General features: G+C 43.4%; 1 protein-coding gene across 15 annotated transcripts in view; it reads left to right on the top strand.

The window, feature by feature from the left end:
* The first annotated feature begins 2240 nt into the window (after positions 1-2240).
* EHBP1 (EH domain binding protein 1) overlaps positions 2241-17011 on the top strand; it is a 321978-nt gene continuing 307207 nt past the window's right edge. For 14 of the 15 annotated variants that reach the window (XM_048842663.2, XM_048842662.2, XM_048842660.2 and 11 more), the window contains exons 1-2: positions 2241-2486; positions 3563-3984. In XM_048842663.2, the coding sequence (XP_048698620.2) occupies positions 3881-3984 (104 nt within the window). In that variant the 5' untranslated portion in view covers positions 2241-2486; positions 3563-3880. Of the gene's footprint in view, positions 2487-3276; positions 3296-3562; positions 3985-17011 lie in introns of those variants that run through there. The other variant, XM_048842649.2, reaches the window with a different exon arrangement.

The raw sequence follows: 17011 nt of genomic DNA, 5'->3' as shown, positions 1-17011 counted from the left end.
AGGACTTGAGTTGTGGGGGCTCCTCCCCTCCCATCTCCCTGCATATCTATTCAATATCTGGCCTGGCTACATAGGTGGTTGACTAGTAGGTTTAGGACTTGCTGCTATAGAGTTTCATACAGTGTAGATATGTTTTCTATATAAAATTGTGCAGCATACTGAAAAGTAAATGTTTGGAGACAACATAAAATTAACTGAATTTAATGTTAAATAACAGAAGATATATTGTGCTGATTATTCATTTTCCTATTTATCAAATGTTTCCATTTTTTAACCTATCTGAAATGTATAGTGAATTTCGTCATTTGCACCAGAGCATTTTAGAAAGTAGGAGAACTGGCTGCAGAATTTAGGTCAAGCTTGATACAGAGCACTTAGAGCCTTGACTATAGCTGGTAATGCAATTTACACTGGGCAGTGCATTGAAACAATTCAGGACTTGAATCCAACTTTTCTGTGAACAGACTCTCATAAAACGTAAAGTCACCCTAAGTTTTCCATTGCATATGATTCTTGCAGAGATGGTGAGCTAATGTTTTGAAACTTGATGGAACCCTGCAGTATTACCAACCCCCAACATTTAAAAAATGATGAGTCAGGGCTCCAAAAATCACGAGTTTGACTTGAAAAAAAATCAGGACAAAAAAGAAGTTTTGCATTCTTTTTATTTGCCTTCTGGGCTTTTAGAGCACACACATACGTCACATTTCCAAGCTTTTCTGCACAATCATAAACTTACTTTTTGTTTTTGTTAAAAAGTGAGATTCTCACATAATGACTTATCTCCAGGACCTTGGGCTTTAAGTAAAATATCAAGCATCACAAGACTTGCAATAAAATCAGGAAAGTCAACCAAACTGACAGCGTGAAAATTAAACTGGCCTGAGGTGCTGGACTTGCTATATTCAATCCTGCATCCTAGTTTACCTACCCTGCTTTTAAATCAATCCAATTAAACCCAGTGCAAGCCCCTACTGGAGATGCACTTAAACTGGTTTAACCCTCACTTAAATCACTTGAGCTTCATTCCACACAAGCTAAAGTGATAGCAGGAATAAACCAGTTTAAGCAGGCAAGCCCTTCGGTAGGCAGCACCAAAGGAAAGCACAGCTACTGCATCCCGCTAGCGACTGCTTTCAAAGATGGTACCTTGCAAACCACAAGGGCTCCAAATAAGTGCTGTAACTGTCTGGCATCCCTGCTGTCAAGTGGTAGGAAGCATTAATTTTAAATTCTGCCCAGCGTTTGCATGATGGAGCCTAACCCCGAGTGTTGGGGGGGGGGGGAGAGGAAGGGTCCGTGTGAGGGAGCTTTCCCTTCCCAGTGAAGGGGGGGCAGGGCAAGGTCCGTCTCAGGGAGTGTCCCCCGCAGTCGGGAATGGAGTTTCCCCGCCCCCGTGAGGGAGGGAGGCCGAACCCCCCCCCCCGTGATGGGGTCCCCAGGTCCGTGTGAGGGAGTGGGGGGCCTGGGGCGGGGTCCGTGAGGGGGAGGGTCCCCCCCAGTGAGAGAGGGGGGCCCGGGGCGGGGTCCGTGAGGGGGAGGGTCCCCCCCAGTGAGAGAGGGGGGCCCGGGGCGGGGTCCGTGAGGGGGAGGGTCCCCCCCAGTGAGAGAGGGGGGCCCGGGGCGGGGTCCGTGAGGGGGAGGGTCCCCCCAGTGAGAGAGGGGGGCCCGGGGCGGGGTCCGTGAGGGGGAGGGTCCCCCCCAGTGAGAGAGGGGGGCCCGGGGCGGGGTCCGTGAGGGGGAGGGTCCCCCCCAGTGAGAGCGGGGGGCTCGGGGCGGGGTCTGTGTGAGGGAATCTCCCCCCCCAGTGAGCGAGATGCGGACAGGTCTGTCTGTGAGGGAAGCTCCGTCTCGCCCCTCACCCCAGACAAGGAGCCACGCTCGCTCGCATCACTTCCCCCTCCCCCAGAGTGAGAACTCCCCACACGCCGCCTCCCTCCCTGAATTCACTCGACACCTGGGAGACACCAACCAATGGCTTGATAGCGTTCGCTCATTGACACCATCACTCACCAGTCGCCAGGCTCCGCAATAAAAACAACCCCGCCCTCCAGCACAGCAGCCAATCAGAGTGCGAGACAGGATCCCTGCCTCCCTGTGCGAGGTCCTCGTCTCTGCCCACTGAATGATCGACGTCGGTCCTCAGCCAATTATCTTTCGCGCTGTTGGGCAGGCTCACGCCTCTGCCAATGGTGTCCCCAGAGCAGTGCGGTTTGGTGGTGGGGGGGGAGGGGAGGCAAGTTAGTGTGAGCGGCGCAGTTCTCCAGGCGGAGGGTGATGGTTGTGGAGTGAGCGGTTGCGGGGAGCCCTGGACTGTTCCTTGGGGGGCAGGGGCGCCTGGAGCGGCTTGTGCCCCGCTGTGCCAGGTGGCCCCCGGAGGGATGGACCGGCCCCCGGCGCGGCGGCTGTAAGGGGCAGCGGCGCTAGCGGTGCGTGGTGCCCGCTCCAGCCCGGCCGGGATTAGCCCTGCGAGGAGCCGCGGGAAGGTAGGTAGAGGGGGGGCTGGGCCCCCGGCTGCTCTTGCCGCCTGGGTTACCCGGGATCCCGCTGGGTCCTGCCCCCTCCAGCCCTGGCTGCCGGCCCCAGGCAGCTTCATCCCGGGCTCCGGTCCTGCCTCCGCTGGGCCAGCTGCTTTGCCGGGGACCGGCGCTAGCAGCTCATCAGCAGCGGTGACACATGGCTGGGGAGGCAAGGGGGACCGCGCTCAGCATGGAGAGCTGCCTCCCCGCCCCCGGGCTCCCCCCCCCCCGCCGTTTCATCCCATCTCCCCACCAGCCCCCTGCATATCTCATCCCATCCCATCTCCCCCCCCCCCCTTCATCCCCTCCCGTCTCCCACCGGGGGCATCAGCCTTTCCGCCTTTTACAGGCCAGAGATTTCACCCCTCACGCCTAGCAGCTCCCCTGCCCAGGAGGAGGGGATTTAGCCACCCCTTGCATGCCTCTGCCCTTTTCCTAGAGATGATGCATGTTTCTCTGTTTCTTGTTTCTCTAGGCAGGAGGGAGAAGCGTTTCAGTGCGGTGAGGGAGATGGGGATCCTAGGGAGCCCCAGCTCAGGAAATATCCTTGTCTCCTCTTTCCCTTAGCATGAACATTTACAGCATCAACACCCTCTTGCATACAGTGTATGCACACGCTCCCCTGGGGAGAGGAGTGGGGGGAGGAAACAACTGTTACACCTTTTGTCATCAGCTGGAAGACAAAGAACTTGTCTTTGCTTCCCGTCTGTCCCTCCCTGTGGGTGCATATTGGCAGCACCTCAGCTGCTTTCTGCACTGCTTCCAGGAGATGCTTGGTAAGGCTTTAGGATGGCCCTGACCTGTGCTTTTTTGTTGTTGATGGTGCTGATAAAAGAACATGTTGATTTGTTTCCAGATGGACTTCGCATTCCTGAAATTGCTGCTGCATTTTTATTCTTATTTATTTATTTAATTATTTGGGGGGGACGGGGTATGTGTTGTGGTTTGCTATGGATGAAAGGTACAAGGTTCTGTACAATTGCAACATCATAGCATGTAACACATTAACCACTGTTTCTCCCCCTTTCTGCTTTGTTTTCCAGTCTGGCAGTCGGCAGATCACCCAGCATATGAGAAGGAATGATGACTCCATGAGGGAACTTCTTTTCAGTCACTCATTCGCCCAGTCATGTCTCATGATGCTCCCAGCCAATAGTGTGCCATTCACCTAGACTGGGATTTACCCTGTGAAAAGGAGAGATAGAACATGAGTCCTAAACATCACCTCAAGCTCTTTCTTGTGCATCATTTTTGGTGTATTTATATGTAGAACCCTGAGCATTGGGTACATACACTGTTAAACCTGCTTTGCTGGATCCAAGAACTGCAGCTGTGTTGGACTCTGATATTTTCTCATCGTCATGGCTTCAGTTTGGAAGAGACTGCAACGTGTTGGGAAACATGCATCCAAGTTCCAGTTTGTGGCCTCTTACCAGGAGCTGATGGTTGAGTGCACCAAGAAATGGTAAGAAGTATCAACTGTTGAAGTGGTCAAGTGAGTTGCTGGTGCTGGAGCATGGCCGTTGCCTGTTCCACTGTGTGGTTTCCCTCCTTTAGTGCAGAAGCTGCTAGGTGGGGTGCAGATCTCTCTCTTAACAACTGCTTTCCACCCCTATGAGGTTAATTATTGCACTCTAATTTGATCATCTTAGGTGGTTGCAGCAGTATTAGACCGTGCATTTATTAGATATAAGGCTGCTAAAAATCAAAGTTCATGTTTTTTAAAGGAAACTTTTCCAAATGTCACCCCAGGTCTCAGAGATGGGTATGATAAGCCAACTATAACATCAAAGGGATACACAGATTTGACACATTTTTCAAGACCAATAATAGTGTATCTTATTTTATTCTGGGTAGATATGACTTTTCTTGCCTAAAGACTTCTCTTTCCCCTTTCGTCTTTTGAATGGGAAGAGTGAGGACACAGAGCCTTGGGAATTATTTTGAGTTATTTGCTTAGTCAGACAAGAATTTCATGCTGTAATGGCCCAGTGGAACATACTTAGAGCTGGCTAGACTGCAGCAAGCAATTAACTGTTCCAGTCCACCTCTCTCCTTATGCAAAGTGGAATCCTAGAGCTGATGGGATTTTTTTGTCTTGTTTTGCATAGAGGACCAGGATCTAGGTTTTGTTTTCGATGTTTTTTGTTTTACTATGCAAAGACAAAAAATCACATTAAAATACATTATACTAAAACTGAAGTTATATATTAGTAGTTCAGGAGGGTTTGCATTATTTTTCATGTTCATAACTGACTAAGTTCTATAATGTCAGTGGGAAGTGAGCATGCTTGGAAACTTGCAAAACATCACGGTAAATCATCTGTAGCAAACTTAAAACTTAGTTTCTATCACTTGGCTTTTCTTCTTGTTGGCCAGCTTGGCACTAGCATTGGCTGCTTTTAGTAGTTATGAGTAATTGCTTCTGCTAAGTTAAATTTTTAGAAATATCAATCCAACATACTTGAATCCTCATATTACCCCTATCTTAAAGGGGCACTGTCAAATTAATAATCACTTTTAAAAGCATTCTCTGCACTTTTGATATTAACTCTATTTCAGTTTTAATAATCTTTACAATCTAGAAAATCTAATTGATTTGAATAGTTTTTTAAGGCCAGAAGCAATCACTATGATCAACTAGTTTGATCTCCTGTATAGAACAGGCTATAGAATCTGATCCAGTAATTACTGTATCAAGCCTATTTTACCGCTTGTGCTTCTCTTACTTTTGTACATGGCATTTAGCTTGATCAACAAAGCTAAACTAGTCAGTTTGACATAACTTAATTCATGTGGGTAGTGTCACTGGTTTACACTCCACATAGATGTAAATTGGTGCAGTCAATAGGCAGGCTGCAGGCCAAATCCAGACTGCCAGATGCTTTTGAACGGACTGCTAAAACTTTTTATTTACTTATTGTCATTATTGTTGTTGCAGTGTGAAAAATGTTTTTCTGGAATGTAGACCTTGACTATACCTTGATCAAGAAATTTGGACTTTGACAAAAAAAAAATTTGACTACCCTGGTGTAAATGTTTATAGGATCTGGGTCCATATTGGTAACCAGGATAACCACACTGTTGTGAAATGTTTCAGAGATGAGTCTTTTAACAAATAAAGCAAACCCACCCTATATAATCACTTGATTTGTAGACTCCTCTACACTCTTTAAAAAGAGGAAACCGTCTTAAGACAAAAATGTTCCATAAGCATGAGAGTTAAAATTAAATGTTTCTTCCACAAATGGAAATTCTGTATAAAACACAGGAATGATAAAAATATTTTATAACATTTTAAGTACAGCTTTTGCTGCCTCTGAAATAGACACTAATTTCTGTGTGCTGGTGAGCAACGCTGTTGTTTTTTAAGCTTGCATCTGAGTTTATGGCTGGGTGTAAAGAGCAGAATTGGCGTGAGTGACAACAAAATATGAGAAACTAACCGTCTCTGCCCTGCCTCTTTTTGAAGTCAGGCCTAATGTGTATACGATGCGGCATTGGAACAACAGAGCTACAGTATATTCTTGTAGGTCCATGCTGTAAGTGCCTTTTGATGGGAAATGTAGTAAACACTAAGTGTTATTTTAATGTATTGGCACTCCAACAATACAGTGGTTCTGTAAGAAAATAATGATCCATTCATATTTTAAAATAAATGACAATGAAGTCATAAACACAACCAAAGCAAAATATGGCTGGGAGAAAAGTTGCCTATGAACTCAACAGGAAGAATGCTTATTTACAATTTGAAGATAAGAAGAAATAATCTTTTGTTGTTTTAACTTATCAAAAATGGATTTATCTTGTGAATTTCATTGTTTTGTAATTGGTCAGTTGCACCGTGCAACATTAGATGTATTCTTGCAAAGTTCTAATACCTTCATTTTGTTTTGGAGTACATTTTTGTTTTTTGTTTTTCTTGTATTGATCTGAATTTTCATGTGGTGGTCTGAATATACTTGTTCCTCAAGCTGATAGCTATGCTGGTTATGTAGGAGGTCACAAACACTCTTGTGTTGCTGCTTTACTCTTTAATTGGATTATTTCTCAGTAAGCAGCACATGTCCAGCATAGTGAAGGGATTTTCAGTCTTGCTTTTCCTGGACTCTGTAGTTTCTACTGCTTGCTGCTATTAATGATTATAGATGGCTACTTCTAGAGATATCATTGATCACTTTATTAATTGTGATGGTACATTTAAAGATGTTAGCACTTCATTGTAAAATCTTATTTTCAGGTGTTTAACTGAACAAACCTGCTTTTTCTGAGCTCAAATATGGCATTGCAAATTCCCACTGAAGCATTTAAGAGTTATGGCTGTTCAGTACCTCTGAAAATCAGGTCACTAATTTAGATTCCCTACGTTTAAAAAAAAATGGTCTGGGTCTTTAATGTGGATTTGTGACTCTAGATACCTCAAAAATTTGATCTTTTTACATCAATCACATGAGTTTAGTGTATATAAAAGGTGCTGGCTTGATAGCCCTGGCTTCTGACATCCTCTGCTTACCCTAAAACAGGTGGGGGAAGTACAGGTTTTGCAGCCTTGCTAATGTACTTCAGCCTTAACCTGGATGAAGTACATATAGTAGGGAGGGGATAGCTTATCCTCCGTTCATTCAGTCCTTGGCCCAGCTTCTATCTAGTACAAATGGTGGTGGTGTGCTTTTTATGGTGTGGACACCTAGTCAGTGGGAATTGGACTGAAAACCACCAAACTCATGTTCATACAGGCCCCCTGAACAGCCATCGGTTGCACTATCTGGGTTGCCAGAGCAAAACTTGTTCTTTATCTGAAACATTAATGTATTTAGTACCTGTGGAGGGAGTAATTTGGTGACTCTGTTAGATTGCATGTCTAGCTCAGTCAGTCTCGATGGAAGAATCCAACAAACAAAGCTCCTCTGTAAATATGTGATTGCTTTGAGCATCTGGAAATGCACTCGTGTCGGCTACAGTGTATAAGAAATCAAATTGCTGATATCCCCTTAGACTGTGAGCTCTCTGTGGCAAGGACTGTTGTTATTTTGCTCATTTATATGTTGCCTAGCAAATTTGGGTCCTAACTAGGCCCCAAAGATTCTACCACAATATATATAATAAATAAGCTTCTATTGAGAGAGGCCTGAATCTTAGAGTTGATTTTAAACCTGTTGCTAAGCTCCTTATGTATTGTTTCTTATCAGATGCTTCTAATACCAAGGGGCAACACATTCACTGTTAAGAACATTGAGATTATGACAAGAAATAATAAGTGACCACAGAGCTGTAACTAAGCATTTTAGCACCTGGGGCGAGCAAGTGTATTTGCGCCACTTCGAGGTGAAGCAGGGGGACCTTGCAGGGTCAAACGCCTCCCCAGATTTCTGCCTTCCATTTAGCGTGGAGTATTTCAAACTATGGGGTGTGCCTGCCCAGGTACACCTGTCAATTTGCTCCCTCTCACTTATCCCGTCATCTGGTCCAGGAGTAGCAAATTGTGATAGGGCATCAACCATCCATCACAAATTTGCTACCCCTAGACCAGAGGGTGACAAAGGTGAGAGGCAGCAAATTGTGACACGTGGTTAATACGTACCCATAGTGCACCGCACTCTGAATCAGTACAAGCGCTCTTGGTGAGAACACTTGCCACGGACACAAGGAGTCAAGTAGGCATGCACACCAGTGACATACAGCTGCGGTGACAATATGCTGACATAACTTGAGTTAACATAAGTTGTAGTATAGATATGGCCTTGGATATATGAGTTGTTTGGGAGAGGTAACAGCAAAAGTCTGAAGCGAGGCCAGGATTCACTCAGGGGTTTAGACTCCTACTTTTGTGGATCTGGGCCTTCTGCACCCTAATGGCTCAGGAACAAAAAGATGCATAAAAGGAACTAATATCATGGATCTTTTCAAAATAAAATAAAAAAAATTTCATGACTTGGGGGTGTATACCTTATGATTTGTGAATTCGTATGGTTGTCAAGCAATCATGGACCTATAACTGGGTTTGAAAAAGAATTAGGTAAGTTCCTAGAGGACAGGTCTATCAATGGCTATTAACCAAGATGGTCAGTGATGAAACCCCATGCTCTAGGTGTCCATATCCCTAGCCTCTGATTGCCAGAATCTGGGAGTGGATGACAGGATCACTCAATGACTGCCTGTTCTGTTCATTCCCTCTGAAGCACCTGGCATTGACCACTATTGGAAGACAGGATACTGGGCTTGATGGACCATTACTGACCCAGTACGGCCATTCTTGCATTCAGAAAAACTTACAGGAGATTTTTGCCTTTGAGAAGGATTTAATATGAGATAGTATACTGCCCTTAGTGACTATATTGTTCTACCCACAAGCAGTGATATGCGAAAAAGTACTAAGAGCGGATTGAGAGGCAAAGTAATGGTGAGAGAGGCAATCTCCATTGGTGGAACAAGTGAAAATTAAGAAGTTTTGACACCAGGCTAGAAAATAGTTAGATTGGAAGTCACACGGTCCTACAGAATAAAATTGTGCTATAAAAAGAAAAAAATGTAGAATTAAAAATTCCGAATTAAAAAACACAGTAAAAACATAGGAAGTGCAATGCTAAAACACAGCTGTCATTACTAAAAATACTAACAACCCTTTGATTATAAATATTTTCAATGAATATTTGCTATTAAAATCTAAACTAAATAGCACAATGATAGCCGAGATAAAAGTAAATGACAAAGCGCTAAAAGAAATAAAAATAACATTTTCAAAAGTAAACAAATAGAAGGAGCAAAACTATATTTAAAATGGATTACAACAAAGGGAGTGCAGGTCAGGGAATTACAGCAGCAGATAAGAAAGATTTGTGAACTGTTAGGAGACTTTATGCAGACATATTAAACTGATAAGGGATTCTTTTAAATACTCAAAATGTGTGATACTGTGTGTGTGAAATATTTCATGGAATCAAGTCTCCTGCAGCACCTCCGTATGTTATATCTGGTAGAGAAGAGCTGCCATGTCTAGGCACTGGGATGCCTGTGCCTTGAAAAACAGAACCCTGGGACTGTTCTGAGGGAGGGGAAATAAAAAAGTCGCTCTGCCCCCACCCTATTTTTGCAAACACTGCAGGTGTCTCACCCTGTCAGGGTAACTGTTACCCCCTCTGCCCCTCCCTGTTCCAGGGTTTTGCCTTCTGCCACCCTCTGGCAGTGCCTCATCCATGAGTTTAACCCCCCACCCCACCTCCAATTTTGCCTCTGGACCCCTTCAGCAGATGTTACTGAGCATGCTCTGTCCGTGTATGCATGCTCAATAGGAGCCAACCAGTGCACTCAGCACGCTGCCACAGTCCTAGCACTGGGGAGAGCCTGCGAAGGGCTGGGGGGAACGCTGAGCACCCTGGGATCTGGCTGACACTGCTGTGCCTGATGCTGCTTGGGCGGGGGAGGGGGGGAATGGCGCTGAAGTTGCTCGGACTGATCCTGCGCATTGCCCCATTTCTGTGCCCTGGGTGGATGACCTCATTGACCCACCTTAGTCACAGCACTGAGTGACCTCCGTAAGGGGTGCCAATTTAGTGGGCTTCTGAATTCACCTCCTTGTGCCTATTCCTTCTGTATAAAACTCTTTGCTTTTATTATGCTTTTTTGCTAAACCTTTTACATTTCTAAAGTGATTTGACTTCTTTTTCAAACTGCCTGCACTGACTAAAGGCTTAATTTTCTTGTGACAAATGTCTTTTTGGATCAAATAGAGGTATTCTAGACTAGTCCCTGCATCTTAAAAATATCTTTCTCTCTTGGAAATGAAACAATACTTGAATATTTTTCATCTGTTTTTCTCCTCCATGGTAGTTTCATAACTGGATGCTGCAAGAACTTAAGATTTGGTATTTAATGAGCATGGGAGAGATTCTTCAGGCTTTTTGAGATTCCACAGTTCACTCTAGTCAGTTTGCCTTCCGGTCTCTGCTTTCCAACAAACTCCTGAGCGCTGAAGGAAAGAACTGGAATTTACTGGCTGTTGCAGAAATAGAGATTGCTCCGAGCCTGATCATGTCGAGAGAAGGAAGGTGCTCAGTGCCTTGCAGGATTGGGCCCACAGGGGAGAGTCTCATGAGCATATGGGTGTGATTGTTCAGTAAGGATAATTGTGTGGCAAGGCAAGGTCAATTTGCAGTTTTACAGCTGGAGTTCTTAAAGTCTTTACATTTTAGTGTAGCCACTTTCCCTTTTGAGCCACTGCTTGCATGGGAAAAGGCTTAGCTCAGCCCCCCCCCCCCCCCCCCCTCACAAGTTAGGGTTTTATTCTCTCAAATCAATTCTGCTCCTCTTTTTGTATTTGTATTCAGCTTTCCTGATTCCCATATTGAAAATTGTCCCTAGCTCCAAAATCAATTAACTTTCTCCCAAAGTCAGTTTTTAACCCTCACCAACTCTCAAATCAAAGTTAGTTCTCCACCAACAACCACAATCAGCTTTTACAAATCAATTTCCCCCTCCTCCAACAAATCAAAATGAATTCCTTCTCAACAGTCAAAATCAATTCTCAGCCCTCACACTCTGAGCTACCCACTTTCCCCCAAAATCAAAATTTGTAGAGCCCTGCAAATCTGCAGATATCTGCTTTATATCTACATCCGTGGACCATTTTTGCGACTCGTGGATTGGATGTGGATACAAATTTTTTATCTGCAAAGGGCTCTAAAAATCTGTTTCTCCTTCTCATCTGAAACTCTGTTCTCCTTTCTTTCTTGTCCCTGCTCCCAAGCATGTAGCTGTTGTGCTCCCTGATTGCTTCCTGCCAAACCCCTTTCCAGTCACTGGCTCCTTAATGCTTATATCTTTCATTCCCTACTCTATCCTCTACGTTGTCTCACTTTCTGTTCAATTTTTCTACTTGCCCTCCACCATCCTTATGGCTACCCAGAATTGCCATCCGGGCACTACTGGGAAGGGAACCTCTGATCGAGTTTAGTGGGTTGTTGTTGGTTGGTTTTTTTTGTTTTTTGTTTTTTTTTATGCTATTCCCCCGCCCCCCAAAGAAGTTTAGAAATATGGGAGGGAGGAGTCGGAGGTGGGTGTGAAATGCTTCTCGCTACATCTCTAGGATGTTTTATAGATAGATTTGCTAGGTAGATGCAAAAGGCTTACTTTAAGGTTATTTTCTTGGCGCTGTTCCTTCTACCGTTCTAAAATGTTATGGCTAGATTACTTTATTTCCACAGTGCATTCTCTCTCTCTCTCTTTTTTTTTGCATGTGTTGTGATATTTGGTGCAGTTCTTCAAGGCCTAGTTCCTGAAGTGATGATATATACAATTTTTGAAAAAAAAAAATTTAAATAGAAGCCCTTGAGTTTATAGGGAAAAGCTTGAAAATATGAATCCAGAGGCCACGACAGTGGAAGGCAAATAAAAATAACCTAAAAGCTTGTTTAAAAATGAGTTTGTGATTGAATTTTTTTTTTTAAAAAATGTCTTGACTCTTGTGGGCTTGATTCATGATTATTGAATGCTTGGGATTGGCAATACTGCATGCTTGTGCCCCAATCCCAAAAAGACTTGCTGCTGGGCATTGTGTTTACTGTTACCAGTGAGGCAATTTACAGAAATTAAGCACTGTGCCTAATAGTAAGTCTTTGCAGAATTGGGCCTGTAATGAAGTGTTACTGTGTTTCTCTGAGAAACAGAATTCATTCCTGAAATTTCTTGACTTGAGTCAGTGTCCTAGAAATAGGAAAAAGAATTGTGCACAAAAAAACCAGTGGATTATAGCCCAACATAATGGGACAAATCCACTGTAAGGGGTCGGTTTTTATTTCAATAAGTCTCTCTTTTGAGTGCGGAGAGAAAGGATGTCTTATTGACAGGGCCATCCTTAGGATATATGGGGCCCTACGCAGTATTATTAAACTGATGCTCCTATGCCAGCGCATTTGGCTCTGGGAATACGGCCCATGCCTTCTGCCTAGTAAGGAGACTGCAGCGCGCGCTGGGTGTGTGGGAGCCGACCTGCTCTTACCTGCTGTCCCGGTCATAGGTGCGGACTCCATGGGTGGGTGCTCCAGTGTGCTTTTCTCTGTTCAGGAACTCGGTTCTATTTATTTATTTGTAAAAGCATCTCCCTGTCTGCTCTTAAGAGTCTGTGAAGTCTTCTGCTTTGGATACCTAGTGACTCAGTTTGTGTGCATCTTCCTCTCCATGATGATGGAGTAGAATTCCAGCAGGCTATTGCGCTATTGTGGAACAGCATCAAGGGTTCCTGTCCATCCGTGACTATGTTCTGTGGCCCTCTGTAGGAGATTAGAAATTCTGCAGCTGTTCACATTCCATTTTTAAAAATGGAGGTTTTCAGTAAATGTGCAAATAACTAATATGGTGAATACAGCAGCCCCTGTTTTATGCTTTCCTAGCATTTTCAGTCTTCAACATAAGACACTTCTGTATTAACAATGTTTAAAGAAGTTTATTAACAGTCAGGTGGGAAGCTGGAGGTTTTGACAGTTGACTGTTGGCACCTGGGGAGGCATTGCAGAGAGTTCAGGACTGGGGCCAAAGCTAAAATTACCAGAAATATATATCCAACATCACTGACGTCTCTGTTGTCATCTTTAGGATTCCAGGTTCACAACTCATTGCGTTGAATAAGACATTCACAGACACACCTGTTTCAGGCTGCCTGTAGTCGCGTGAAGTCTATTTCTGTTCACACGTTGAAGTTTTCTTCACAACCATGACTTTTCCTTTAACAAACAAAAGAATCTTATTTTCCAGAGCACAACTCTATAGCAAGGGGTGGATTCTACAGCTACTAAATTGTGGGATCTGCAAGGCCCTGAATATTAATAATTTTGGGGATAAACAGGATTATGGTTTTATTCTGCATACACATCCAATATGTTGTTTTCAATCTGCGTGAGGTATTTAAAATGACTTAATATAAGCAGCCAATAAAACATTTCTCTGGACTCAGTATTTCTCTTCCTTCTGTATAAAAATTGGTGCCTTTGAAAAATAACTTGTACTTTGTATTCCATTAGATTTCAAGCTATCCTACAGTCTCTTCATATAAACTTGGCTGCTCAGTGCCCCTGAATAACACCTATCTTTAATTTGCTCCTGAGCTAATAGTAATTTACTGACACCTATACAATTATAGCACTCAGATCCTGCTTTTGAAAAACAAGGAACCACTTCATGATAAATAGCAAGGCAGTGATGTACACAATCGGCCTGGGAAAACTTCTTTGCATACCCACTGACTTTAGCATTAAAAAACCCATATTAAAATAAGTAATTAGAGAATCCAGCTTGTTAATACAGTTCACAGTGCAATGTATACTGCTGCTCAATTCACATCATAAACTTCCTTTATTTTGAGTGATGGCTAATTAAGTAAATTCTGGTTTCAGAGTAACAGCCGTGTTAGTCTGTATTCGCAAAAAGAAAAGGAGTACTTGTGGCACCTTAGAGACTAACCAATTTATTTGAGCATGAGCTTTCGTGAGCTACATGCATCCGATGAAGTGAGCTGTAGCTCACGAAAGCTCATGCTCAAATAAATTGGTTAGTCTCTAAGGTGCCACAAGTACTCCTTTTTTTTTTTAAGTAAATTCTGAATCCCTTTGTTTATCAAAATGCATAGGAGAAGATTTAAAATAATAAAGAACTGTCAAAATAGCTTACTGTTCTTTTCAAATAAGGAACTGCACCAGCGAACTGAGAGTTCACTGGGCTAACCTGTGGCCAGTGTAGTTGTAATGTATCAGCAAGGGCCTTAGTCCTGTAACACCATCCCCTCTATTTGTCATTACTGTAGTGTGCCTCATCACTCCCAACCTCCATAACTCTGGCCATGTTAGCCATGTATGGTTTATTTTATTTTGTTCTTGGTTGTGTGGCTGTTTGTGGTGGTGATGGTTAGTAACTGTGGAAAAATGGAATTAGTGTCCGGGCCACTTCTGTAGGTAACCTGAATAGTTGAATAGGGCTATGAAAAATTGACTTTCAGAAGAGCTAAGGGTTAGCTTTGCAAATGCTCACACCCACAAGCGGGGCTGGATTTTTGAAATGTGCTCTGCACTCGACAGTGCCATTACAATGCTTATGGCAAGATGTTCAAAAGAGCTCTGCACCAAGTGAGCTGAAATCTTTTGAAAAATCTGGCCATTTGCTTTGGTGTCTTAATGTGAACCGAGCTCTTCTTCAAATTTAGCCCATAGTGGACACAGTACTTGGAACAAATGTCTGTGGGTCAAGCAAGTTAACATAAATAAAATGTTTTTTTTCTTTCGTTTCTGCATTAGGACTTTGTTCTATAAGGATGCTAAAAAGCGAAGAGGCCTGCCTCTCTCTGTCATTTAGTTTCTAGTTGCACAAAGCCAAGGAGTCTAGTTTTTCATTAGCCATAGTTTGAAGAATATGTAGACTGTTTCCCATTATTAGTTACTTTAGCTCATAAGGAACACTTCTTATGCTTCTCGTGCAAAGAATAGGTTTTCTTTCGCTCACCAATACACAGTTTAAAGATCCACTATGATGGTACTTCCTTTATCTGTTAATGGCTTTTTGCATTTTCTTGATTAAAATCACTTTTCATCCCTTCAAACAACTGCCTTATTATCTCCAGCATCTGCACGTCTTTTCAGAGTACTATTTTGAAACTGGCTGTGCGATTACTAAAGGTATTTTTATTCCTGTGGACTTTTTGCATATACTACATGCTGTTTGAGTTTTCATCAGCATTGAAATGCATCCAAGAGTAATCGTAAAACCCCTGGGTTCAGAAAGCTCTTTGTGGCTGGTTTAATCATAGGAGTTGCTGACTGAGACCTGAAGAAATTGGGGACGGTGTTATAAGCAGCCTCAGCATCTATACTTACTGCAAGTCCTGGGAATCTCCTCTGTTGTTGGTGTCCTGATGCTTTTTTCAGTCCACGGCAGTAAAACTGTAGTCAGATGAATCCCTGTAAGGAGAGATTATGCCAGCTGCTCCACCACAAGAATACAGGCCTTTGAGAGAATGGGAGAATATATTCTAGAAAGATCTTTTCCAAACTAGTACTTTCCACACAACTTCAGCTCAGAAATAACCTTCCTTTTAAAGCTGAAAATTAAATGTATAACTTGCATCTTTTCTACTACCCAGTTTCAGGAGAGCTGTAAGCAGCCCATTTTCTTGAGCAAATTAAGCCTGTGTTTTTAATGTGCCATGCCTTCAGTATGATAAGGGCATTTTAATTTTAATATCCTCCATCTTCTGATGTTAGGGTATTTTCTGTTTGCAAAATTAATTTTTTGACGCCTGATTGGAGTATTTTTATATTGGTTTTATATCTTTTTGTGTCATCTGTATTTTGGAGTGGACTGATTCTGAGTCAATTTGTCTTGTGCCCCTGTGCTCCACAGCTGTTAACCAAAGTGTACCTCCCACTGTCAGTGCCCCAAGAAGGGCTGCACTGCAGCAGAGGAGGACAGTAAAGATATGTGTGTTACCTGCTTATTTCGGTTCCTGGGATGCCCTGTCATGGTGGTGCTTGTAGCCTTAGCAGTATTAGTTGCCTCTGGTAAATCTAGTAATGCTGATATGGTTACTAGCACTAAGGACAGCTACACCAGCTTGTCTCATGGGCTTAGCAGGAAGTGTGGGGACAGGAGTATGAGGTCCTGTGCTCAGGGGCCAACTCTGTACTGAGGAGTGAACCCTGGTAAAGCATTACATGCCAAAAGTCTATCACCTCCTAGAAAATATGCTGACTCTTTAAATTCAATACATTTGTCCTAAAATATTTTTATAGACGTAGAACAGACGTGAAATGCTTCTTCATTTAGCAGTGAATGCCATATGCAGGGCTCTGCCTTGATTCATTGTTAATGGTAAGGTCTGCAAAATTATAGAACATTTTTCCTTGAGTTATTTTAAAGTATAGGAAAACATGGAAGACTAGTCTACACTGCATCTGGGATTCTCTCTCCCAGCCTGGGTGTTAGTTCTGCTTGAGCTAGTGTGCTAAAAGTAGCAGTGTAGACATTGTGGCATGAGCAGCGGTGCGGGGTAGCCACCTGAATGTGGACCCAAGATATGGGAACTGTAACTGTACTGGAGTCAGTGAATTACTGTTAGCTCAGGAGAAAGTTGAAGATAGTTGTTATCTGGGGGTGCTGGGCAGCCAAGTATATATGAAGGGACAGGAGGTTAGCTTGAAAGCTGGTGGAACACAGAAAGAATGTTACTTTTCAAAGGCACCAGTTTTTATACAGAGGGAAGAGAAATACTGCGTTCACACACATGTTTTATTGGCTGCTTACCAGGGGGTCAGGTAGGCTTGTATTGGGTGGCTAGCCTGTGCTGCAATGTCCGCACTGCAATTTTTAATGTGCTAACTCGAGCAGAGCTAGCCCGTTTGTATACCTGGGCTGGGAGTCATGCTCTCCGCTTCAGTGTAGTCATGAGATAAATTAGGGTGACACATTTATGCTCCATCTTGTGAGAGCTACTAGTGTTCTTAAAAATAATAATG

Source organism: Caretta caretta, chromosome 3 (assembly GCF_965140235.1).
Source record: "Caretta caretta isolate rCarCar2 chromosome 3, rCarCar1.hap1, whole genome shotgun sequence".
Lineage (NCBI taxonomy): Eukaryota > Metazoa > Chordata > Testudines > Cheloniidae > Caretta > Caretta caretta.
Note: the sequence above shows the minus strand (reverse complement) of the source record. Positions and strands in the feature narration are given on the sequence as shown.